This window comes from Diaphorina citri, unplaced genomic scaffold (assembly GCF_000475195.1).
Source record: "Diaphorina citri unplaced genomic scaffold, Diaci psyllid genome assembly version 1.1 scaffold1185, whole genome shotgun sequence".
NCBI classification, from domain to species: domain Eukaryota; kingdom Metazoa; phylum Arthropoda; class Insecta; order Hemiptera; family Psyllidae; genus Diaphorina; species Diaphorina citri.
The window spans coordinates 58,226-69,846 of NW_007378614.1; the positions used below are offsets into that span (position 1 = coordinate 58,226).

Below are 11,621 nucleotides of genomic sequence, written 5' to 3' on the forward strand. Positions count from 1 at the left end.
GAGGAGGAGGAGGAGGAGGAGCGGAATTGATGAGAATACGTGAAGAGGGTATTGGTATGCTCTGAATATTACATGACTGGACTTTGGACAGCTGCTGCTGCTGGCTCTTCCTCGTTATTTCTTTTATGAGGAGAAAGCGAAGATCTGATGGCCAAGACATCCTTGTGCAAAAACATTAGAATGAACATGAAAGCCAGCTGGCTCTCCCTCGTTATTTCTTTTATGAGGAGAAAGCGAAGATCTGATGGCCAAGACATCCTTGTGCAAAAACATTAGAATGAACATGAAAGCCAGAAGAGAAGAGTTGAATGTTAACTCAACATTGGACGTAATAATATGTATATACCTGCATCTTAGTTATATACCTATAGCTATACTATAATATAGTATGAAGTAGGTACCCATCTTATTTATGTATTTTTTGAAACATTTTCTTTTAGGAGGTACCCGTTTTTGTCTGCTGAAAATGGTGTATCTCAATTCCTTCAACCTTCTCTCAATTTCAACTTAGCATTGTTTTTCCGTTTATTTTTATGTTAATAATAGGAATCCATTCACTTGAAAAGGAAAAACAATGCCAAGTTGAAATTGAGAGAAGGTTGAAGGAATTGAGATTCAGCATTTTCAGCAGACAAGAAAAACGGGTTATAGGAATCCATTCATTTGAAAAGGAAAAACAATGCCAAGTTGAAATTGAGAGAAGGTTGAAGGAATTGAGATTCAGCATTTTCAGCAGACAAGAAAAACGGGTATGTCAATCTCTGTGACTTTTACTTTTTTAGTTAGGACCTCATAGGCACTAAAGGTGCCTTTTTGACCCGTGTTCCCCTCCTATATCACAATTTAAGAGTATTATTATGCTAGTAACTCCATTATCTGCAAAACAATAATAGCTGATAAGTGATAAGAAGACATTGTGTTCTAACAGGCGAGGCGCTATAGACGACAAAATTTTCTCGGTATTCAATTCAGAAATGACAATGCCTCTTGGGTTGATTTTTATCCTTCTATCTGTCGCTTCCCATCACAACAATTGTCATTGTTTTAAACAAATTGCTTTTATTTTATTTACATTTATACAATTTTTATAGTGCCATCACGTCTCTCTCTCTCTCTCTCTCTCTCTCTCTCTCTCTCTCTTTATTTCAATGTTGTGAAAGAGGAATGAAGGAATAAACTGTAAATTTAATAGAAGCATAGTGTCATTTTCCAGGAACAATCTAACCTGAAATTCCCAGAAATTTGGCTTAGTGCGAAACTTTGCACACCAGTAGATATGCATTGCTTTTACCTGAAACGGAAGATGAGAAATGCAAAATGAAATTTTAACACCGCATTCTTCATTTTTCAGGAACAATCTAACCTGAAATTCCCAGAAATTTGGCTTAATGCGAAACTTTGCACACCAGTAGATATGCATTGCTTTTACCTGAAACGGAAGATGAGAAATGCAAAATGAAATTTTAACACCGCATTCCTAGTGCCATCACGTCTCTCTCTCTTTATTTCAATGTTGTGAAAGAGGAAGGAAGGAATAAACTGTAAATTTAATATAGAAGCATAGTTTCATTTTCCAGGAACAATCTAACCTGAAATTCCCAGAAATTTGGCTTAATGCGAAACTTTGCACACCAGTAGATATTCATTGCTTTTACCTGAAACGGAAGATGAGAAATGCAAAATGAAATTTTAACACCGCATTCATGCGAGATTGCGAGCTAAGTTCTATGTGTAGGTGGATATTTGTAATATTACTACGTCACTCATTTAGGTAGGTAAATATGTTGAGTTGAACTTGATAATAATTCACTCACTAATCTACTATGCTCTGTCTACTTCAATTCTACCTATGACTGAAGTTTTCCAAACCTTTTTTTTATCAAATATAAATAACAAAACTTGGAAATACTTCTTTCAATAGTTCTGTTGTCTTCAGGATATTATCAAAAGAAGGGATAACGTATTTTTTATTTCCCCCAACAATTTATACCTCCCCTCCTCTTTACAGCCTTCCTATTTCTAACTTCAACAAAAGTTGAAAATATCTTGGAGTTGAACTTGATAATAATTCACTCACTAATCTACTATGCTCTGCCTACTTCAATTCTACCTATGACTGAAGTTTTCCAAACCTTTTTTTATCAAATATAAATAACATCCCTGTTTGGAAAACTTGGAAATACTTCTTTCAATAGTTCTGTTGTCTTCAGGATATTATCAAAAGAGGGGATAACGTATTTTTTATTTCCCCCAACAATTTATACCTCCCCTCCTCTTTACAGCCTTCCTATTTCTAACTTCAACAAAAGTTGAAAAATTCCACCAAACTACAATAATTATTACGTAAGAATGTTGGGAAGATTGTTAATATTTCACGGTAAAAAAATAAACAGGATGGGACGAGGAGAGGCAAGTTTCCCCTATCATCCATAATTGAAAACTTTTCTTGGACCGTGGCCAGTTTGGGCAACTGAAAACTTTTTATTTTTTGACCCTTGGGAATATAAATTTCGGAAATTTTCCTGATACTGGATACCTATACTATAAGCTATAACGCAGAGAGGAGTGTGAGGTTTACAAATATATAATTGGAAAATAAGTGCGCTTTTGGTGTAGGATCTGAAAATAATCGCATTGTATTGCACAAAGCATTAACACTACCCTTAGAGAGGAAGGTACCTATAGGTACATAAGTATACAGTCCAAAGCAGACGATACATAAAGCTGAGTCCATACATGGTCAACTGCCGTCAAGGCAGTGTAAACGGTTTCAATCCGCGACCGTCGACTATGATGTGTGGACACAGCTTTCTATTTCTGATGTAGATTGTTTAGTAGTAGGTAGGTACTCCATTTCATTTTCAGACTTGTGGATGTAACACCTTCTGAGTTTCAATTTCTCTCGAGATATCAATATGACATTAAGCGCTGCTGTCGATATAGTCCAAACTCCAGATGTATGTAAGTTGTTTCAACTTTCAGGCCAAAACTTTCAATACATAATTATGTACCTATAGAGAACATGGTATAATATACAACCATGCAGTGCAGTCCCCAACATACAACATAATATAAATCAGAGCAAATATATCGAACTAGTTATACGAGTATATGTAGTTTCCTATAACCTAGTTTATGATTACCTATAAAGATTTTAAAATGGTACAATACATAATTATGTACCTATAGAGAACATGGTATAATATACAACCATGCAGTGCAGTCTCCAACATACAACATAATATAAATCAGAGCAAATATATCGAACTAGTTATACGAGTATATGTAGTTTCCTATAACCTAGTTTATGATTATTCTTTTGTGTGAAAACAATATCTTTTTACAAGAAGTCATGCAGTAGTAAAGCTTTATGACGGGAAACATAACTGTGTAATAATAATAATAAGAATACACAAACAGGATGGGAAATTGTCACGATACGAAATTTACGAGAAAACAATAGCGATAAAATAGAAACTCCATATACCTATATAATTATTTGTTTAGGCCTAGAAGTAAAGGGACTTTTCAGTCCTATGCTGGCAGTATCTCGTAGAAGGTAGGTACCTATATTTATGTATAAAAAAAACTCTTATCTACTAGCCTTGTCCTAAATATAAAAATATTTCGTGTAATATACACACTGGCGTGCTCAGGCCAGAACTTGGCCTGGCGCACTGCCGTACGCCTAGATAAACACTAAACCCCTTGCCTAATATTTCCTTCATAGTCATTTAGCGTTAAATGTTAACTGTTTTCATCTTAACGCTTCGTAAAATTTTCAATTGAATTTTCCTACAGGTATTTTCAAGATGAGAGTGAAGAATATACAATACAATGAAACACATTCATTTGTATAATAAACACCATGCTTGGGTAAAGTTTTCTTCTCAGATATCACCGGGATTTGGTTTCTAGAGACATTGGATAAAAAGTATACCTCTATAATTATTTGTTTAGGCCTAGAAGTAAAGGGACTTTTCAGTCCTATGCTGGCAGTATCTCGTACAACGTGCAAGGTAGGTACCTATATTTATGTAAAAAAAACTCTTATCTACTAGCCTTGTATCTATCTCATACCTATGCTAGCTCCTCTACAGAAAACTAGCGTCCAGGCTCTGTTGATGACATTGGATAAAAAGTATACCTATATAATTATTTGTTTAGGCCTAGAAGTAAAGGGACTTTTCAGTCTTATGCTGGCAGTATCTCGTATAAGGTAGGTACCTATATTTATCTACTAGCCTTGTAGCTATCTCATACCTATGCTAGCTCCTCTACAGAAAACTAGTGTCCAGGCTGTGTTGATCTACCTTCATACTGATGTGTTATTCTATGCCTTCATAAGTTTCCAAGTGTTCGCTACTCAGTAAACACCATCGTCATCACATCTTACAATGAACAGACCATCAGAGACGACAAACTTTTTTCCCAAAACTTTCGTAGCGATGGCGAGAAGGGAGAAGTGTTTCTTTTCCGACAAGTTCAGCGCTTGTAGTAAATTATCAACTTTGTCTTTTGAAACGCGAAACCCTTCTGTTCACTTACGCTGTGTTGATCATACCTTCATACTGTGTTATTCTATACCTTCATAAGTTTCCAAGTGTTCGCTACTCAGTAAACACCATCGTCATCACATCTTGCAATGAACGGACCGGACCATCAGACACGACAAACTTTTTTCCCAAAACTTTCGTAGCGATGGCGAGAAGGAAGAAGTGTTTCTTTTCCGACAAGTTCAGCGCTTGTAGTAAATTATCAACTTTGTCTTTTGAAACGCGAAACCCTTCTGTTCACTTACGTCTAGGTACATAAGTATACAGTCCAAAGCAGATGATACATAAAGCTGAGTCCATACAACATGGTCAACTGCCGTCAAGGCAGTGTAAACGGTTTCAATCCGCGGCCGTCGACTATGATGTATGTGGACACAGCTTTCTATTTCTGATGTAGATTGTTTAGTAGTAGGTACTCCATTTCATTTTCAGACTTGTGGATGTAACACCTTCTGAGTTTCAATTTCTCTCAAGATATCAATATGACATTAAGCGCTGCTGTCGATATAGTCCAAACTCCAGATGTATGTAAGTTGTTTCAACTTTCAGGCCAAAACTTTCAAGCTCAACTTTCTATCGACGCTATTTGCTTCAGCCTCTGTTTGCAATCAACTTTCATTTAGACAAAACTTTTTTTCTTGCTCCAAAAACAATATTGTTAAAGAGTTCGGAATATTCGAATATCGTAGATAAGTTGAGTTAGGATGGGGGAGGCTCATGCATTTGGATATTATGGAGTAACTCAATATAGGAATAGGTACACAAACATGGTGAATGCTTCTTGCAAAATTACCTACTTAATTATAAACTACATATAGGTACACTCGTTTTGAGGATTTTTACTTTAAATTGAAGTTACATTTTCTCCCAATCTCTCTCAGTATGACATTGATGAGGATGTTGATCAACTGCCGTCAAGGCAGTGTAAACGGTTTCAATCCGCGGCCGTCGACTATGATGTGTGGACAGCTTTCTATTTCTGATGATGTAGATTGTTTAGTAGTAGGTACTCCATTTCATTTTCAGACTTGTGGATGTAACACCTTCTGGGTTTCAATTTCTCTCAAGATATCAATATGACATTAAGCGCTGCTGTCGATATAGTCCAAACTCCAGATGTATGTAAGTTGTTTCAACTTATTGGACGTAATAATATGTATATACCTATACCTTGTTTAGACTGCTGGGGTAAAGGGACTTTTTAGTCTCATTCGAGCAGGATAAACAAGGTATATTCTATTCTATTCTATTCTATATACCTGCATCATAGTTATATACCTATAGCTATACTATAATATAGTATGAAGTAGGTACCCATCTTATTTATGTATTTTTTGAAACATTTTCTTTTAGGACACATAAATACACAAAGGCTAGTCTAGAAAATCTTGTTGTGAATCATGTGGCGCCATAAACTTAATAAAATATATGAGGAACTAATTGACAATACGGCATTACCAACATTTAGGAGAGCTCAGAAACTAACGCCATACATTTAAAGGAGTTATGGCGATACAAGTAAAGGACCTACGGGAGATCTACATGTATTGTCTATGAGATCTTAGGCATTGTACCTATTCCACGATAGTATCGCTGGCCACACATCACACATGCTCAGTGTTCAGATCGTCTGACAGACCTGGGTCAGAATGGTATCGGCATAAGACTAGGAATATTATAACCCATGTAATGAATCTGAATGTCTCTCTTGGAATTCTAAGCACGAAGCTCCTCACTTTGAAAGTGTTCATTCCTGAAGATTTTAAGCTGATTGTTTTTAGCTTTTTTGTTGCTTAATTGAAAAGCAAATTGTTCTCGACACATTGAATTCTACAAAATCCGACAAACTCCTTCTTGATATAACATTCCTCTTTCTCCTTTCCTTGCTTTAATCCTTTTCCTCCCTTCTCCCACTTTTCTCTCTCCTTCCCTATATGTACATATATTGTAGATATACCTCCCCTAGTATAGGACACAAGTCAATCTTGTCTGAAACTTGCATTATTCATTCTGTTTTATGTAGAAATGCACTACAAAATCCGACAAACTCCTTCTTGATATAACATTCCTCTTTCTCCTTTCCTTGCTTTAATCCTTTTCCTCCCTCCTCTCTCCTTCCCTATATGTATATTGTAGATATACCTCCCCTAGTATAGGACACAAGTCAATCTTGTCTGAAACTTGCATTATTCATTCTGTTTTATGTAGAAATGCTATACAGCATCCCTCGCCCTTGCTCCTTCTAAATTTGTTAATTTCCATGTCATTTGTTTAATTGTATGTTACACGGAACTTTCAAAGTGAAACTTAATCCCCCACAAAAACACAAATGTGAAAAAAAGGCCAAGTTCCTATCCAAAAATGTCGGCCTATAAAAGTGGTGAGATCAGAAAACAAAGGCCGAGTCTGCATTACCCGTTTTTGTCTGCTGAAAATGATGTATCTCAATTCCTTCAACCTTCTCTCAATTTCAACTTAGCATTGTTTTTCCGTTTATTTTTATGTTAATTATAGGAATCCATTCATTTGAAAAGGAAAAACAATGCCAAGTTGAAATTGAGAGAAGGTTGAAGGAATTGAGATACAGCATTTTCAGCAGACAAGAAAAACGGGTATCGGTAATGCAGACTTGGCCTTTACTTTCTGATCTCACCACTTTTATTTTTGGATAGGAACTAGGCCTTTTTTTCACATTTGTGTTTTTGTGGGGGATCTCACTCCTTTTTTCCAAGTATGTATTTACACAAACATGATAGGGGTGAAAATGCGTCGAAATATTTCGTGTAATATACACACTGGCGTGCTCAGGCCAGAACTTGGCCTGGCGCACTGCCGTGCGCCTAGATAAACACTAAACCCCTTGCCTAATATTTCCTTCATAGTCATTTAGCGTTAAATGTTAACTGTTTTCATCTTAACGCTTCGGTACATACCCATGTGTCAGGAAATTATACAATAGCAAAGGGTTAGTGTGGATGTGGACCAAGTTAATACCATTATGATTACAATATAGGTACCTACAATGAACAATGCGGTGATTCTTCCGTGAAAAATATGGATATCAGGTTTAACTCTGACATAGATATATGTAATTATTATTTCTTATCCTCTACTAGTACCGTAGTAGGAAAAAAACTTGTAAATTCCTCTTCTCTTAGAAATACACAATTTATTTATTTATTTATTTCCAAAAAAAAAACATTACAAATCATAGATTTTCAATGTAAAAAAATTGGACCGATTGCAATACTTACTTTCATTACTAAGTACCTAGTATAGCTCGCTATACTGTAGTAATAGAAAGTAAAAAAATACACGAGCGACGAAGCCAATGACGTAATATTTTTTTAAAGGAAAAACTCACAACTGTTTCAGGATTTTGGAATATTGGAGGAATTTGAGGGACTTCGTAATTATTTCTGTTTGGGAATCTTTGAGGATTGTACATAGGTTGACTGTAGGAGACCCAAATGTTTTGATTCGTAGTTCCTGGAGCAAGGTACATTCCGTGAAAATGTGTTTTGTGTGACCATATATAATTATATGTATATATATATATTTTTTTTTCAACAGATGCAACCACAGTTAAATGTCACAAGGAACTATTTGTAGGGCTGTCAGAGTGCAAATGCTTGTCATAACATAATAAATATCTTGGCATTACTGTCTGAACTTTCAAATGAAACACGCAAAGAGCTTGGAAAAGGTCTGATTTCTTTGAAGAAAGAAAAACAAGGCCGTGATGTAAGAGCTTTTGATCGTTAAGTACACAAAGACATCACTCATCAGAGCTTACTGCAGAATAGAGTAAATGATTTATTAACAAGAACATTGTAATGCTTGCTCTCTGAAGCACAACTAAATATTGAGTTCATGTAAATATGTACATTACCTCATTTCTAGTTTCTTACATACCTACTATAAGAGAAGGTACGTATCTACATACCCATGTGTCAGGAAATTATACAATAGCAAAGGGTTAGTGTGGATGTGGACCAAGTTAATACCTTATGATTACAATATAGGTACCTACAATGAACAATGCGGTGATTCTTCCGTGAAAAATCTGGCGTGAACATCACACGACTTTCTATTACATTAAACTTCTCAACTGTAAGTCGGACAGTTCTAAAAGTTTCATCATTCGATTCGGCGTGAAAAATCCCATGGGATCAACTATTCACATGCTTACTTGATAATGGTTCACAAATAAAAGGGAACTTTGTTGACACTGGGGAGTATCGAAGCCGCAACTTCTCAACTGTAAGTCAGAGAGTGCTAAAAGTAGCACCATTCGATTCCGCGTAAAAAATCACATGGGATTATTTATTTGTGAACCGATACCAAATAAGCAAGTGAATAGTTGATCCCATGTGATTTTTCACGCGGAATAGAATGGTGCTATTTTTAGCACTCTCTGACTTACAGTTGAGAAGTTGCGGGGTCGATACTCCCCGGTGTCAACAAATTTCCCTTTTATTTGTGAACCATCAACAAGTATGCATGTGAATAGTTGATCCCATGGGATTTTTCACACCGAATCGAATGGTGAAACTTTTAGAACTGTCCGACTTAATGAAATAGAAAGTCGTGTGATGTTCACACCAGATTTTATTCGTCAACCGTTACCAAATAAGCAAGTGAATAGTTAATCCCATGTGATTTTCCACGGGAAATCGAATGGTGCTACTTTTAGCACTCTCTGACTTACAGTTGAGAAGTTGCGGGTTCGATACTCCCCAGTGTCAACAAATTTCCCTTTTATTACATTATTCTGCAAATGTAATAGAAAGTCGTGTGATGTTCACACCAGATTTTTGAACAGGGGGAAAGAAGAGGAAGCAATAACTTGCCCCCTCCCCACTCCTTCAAACCCTGGAAACAGTCCTGAACGTGAGTGCCTACCGGTGCCTAGGGCTTAGCACCCATAGATATACCTATGGAGCTTGTGTAGGTACACTTGTACTTAGTATAGCTCCCTGGCACTGATAATGAAATTCAAGAGGAAGGACCTCTGGCCCCGTACAGAAATTATGCAAGGCACCCAGAAATAATCGGCAGGTATGAACCTAAGTAAATAGTACTATTCTATTATGGGACTGGTTGCTCCTCTCCCGAGAGAGTATGCAATTAACACTGCGACCTCTGTAGATCTATTGAGACTATTACTTACTAAGTAGTGCTTTATTTGGACCCTCAGCTTGGAACAAGTTGTCCCATTATGCAAACAGTTTAATAGAGCCTTTCTGGATATTATGTATGAACGTACTGTACAAGAAAGATAAGCAATAGCACGTTGATTGCACAAGAAGTTAAGCAACGTTGCGCGTGGTTAGTGTACGGATGGGTGACTATCTGGGCAATCGTACTTTTCCCGGCCCCTCTCAGGCTGAAAAAACTTTGCAGTTCAGTGACGGCAAACCCATAAAACCCGTCAAAAAATCAATTAGACCCAACAAGAGTGGTGATTAGCAAATTCCCACACTGTAAGTCCCTAGAATGCAATAGATTTCCTTTCCTGTTGCGATAACAGAGTTCAAATTTAGACCACAACACAGTGGTGGGACGGTGGGTAACGCTTATACCTACCTATCTACCTGCTTATAGACAACAATGTTCGAATATTATAAATCAGGGGTTTCCAACTAGCGGCCCACGGGCCACATGTGGCCCGTGGCCGTGGCCCGCCAGACCATTTTTGTGCCCCGTAAAGCTTATAAGCGTGGGCCCCTTGGGCTTGATTTTTGCTCTTTTACTATGAGATGGACTCCTAAAATGAAGCATCCACCCCCCCATCCCCTCAAGAAAGTCCTGTATACGGGCCTGCTTCCCTGTGTATGTGGCCCGCGAAGTATCTGCCAATGTAGCATGTGGCCCGCATACACTTGAAAATTGGAAAACCCCTGTTGTAAATTATCACTGCAGATGTAGACAGTATCTAATGTAGACAACTATGTAAAAAGCTTATACATAACTGTAGACACTATCTAACTGATGCATAAAACTTATAGCCATAGTACCATAGACACTTACCTAACTTAGTAGGTAATAATTATTTTATAAACATTATCAATGTACATTTAACCAAGGCTATATATTATGTACTTACGTTCTATTGACAGCGTCTGGATGTTTCCACAAGAACACTTTGGGTTCTGGAAAGACTCCACTGGCAACACAGGTAATGTTAATTGTGTCGGCATCATGTCGACTTTGCAGAATTTCAAACCTGGAAGGCGAGGCTGAAACATACAGACAAAAATTCCAGGTTAGACCTTATTGGGAGATATGCGGTGGTCTAGTAAGAATATGAAATACATACATAATGTACAATTTAATCCAAATAGAGAATCAACCGCCCTGCCTTGCAGTTCTGCAAGATATCCGGTATTTCCATGTATTCATAATGTACAATTTAATCCAAATAGAGAATCAACCGCCCTGCCTTGCAGTTCTGCAAGATATCCGGTATTTCCATGTATTTAGACCTTATTGGGAGATATGCGGTGGTCTAGTAAGAATATGAAATACATATACATAATGTACAATTTAATCCAAATAGAGAATCAACCGCCCTGCCTTGCAGTTCTGCAAGATATCCGGTATTTCCATGTATTACTTATATTAAATTTATATATTAGGTACATAGGAAGATAACTATGGGCCATAAAACCCAAAATCGAAAAATGGCAATCTAGTTCCAGGAAAACTCGTTTTGAAGAAATTGTATTGACCAGGATGAGAATCGGGCACACCAGGTTAACCCATAGTTATTTATTTACAAAAAGCCCCCAACCTTCCTGCCGGTGCGGTGAAATCCTTACGGTGAAACATATCCTCTCTTGCCCTCTTGATGCCCAATTACGCTCCCTCCTCCCTGACCCTCCGTCACTGTCCGATGACAAGGCTGGTGTCGACGCACTCATGTCGCTCTTAAGATCCCTTAAAATCATCGACAAAATCTAATTATCGAGGAACCAGCGCGAACGACATGCCCATAAGCATTGTTAAAGCGCTTAAGAGAAAAAAAAAAAAAAAAAAAAAAAAAAAAAAAAAAAAAAAAAA

General features: G+C 37.1%; 1 protein-coding gene across 1 annotated transcript in view; it reads right to left on the bottom strand.

Annotated features, from left to right (window-relative positions):
* The window catches only part of LOC113469674, a 41,825-nt gene that overhangs the window by 23,211 nt on the left and 6,993 nt on the right, over positions 1 to 11,621 (bottom strand). Inside the window, exon 2 of the mRNA XM_026827542.1 lies at positions 10,666 to 10,798. Within this exon, the coding sequence (XP_026683343.1) occupies positions 10,666 to 10,798 (133 nt within the window). The remainder of the gene's footprint in view (positions 1 to 10,665; positions 10,799 to 11,621) is intronic.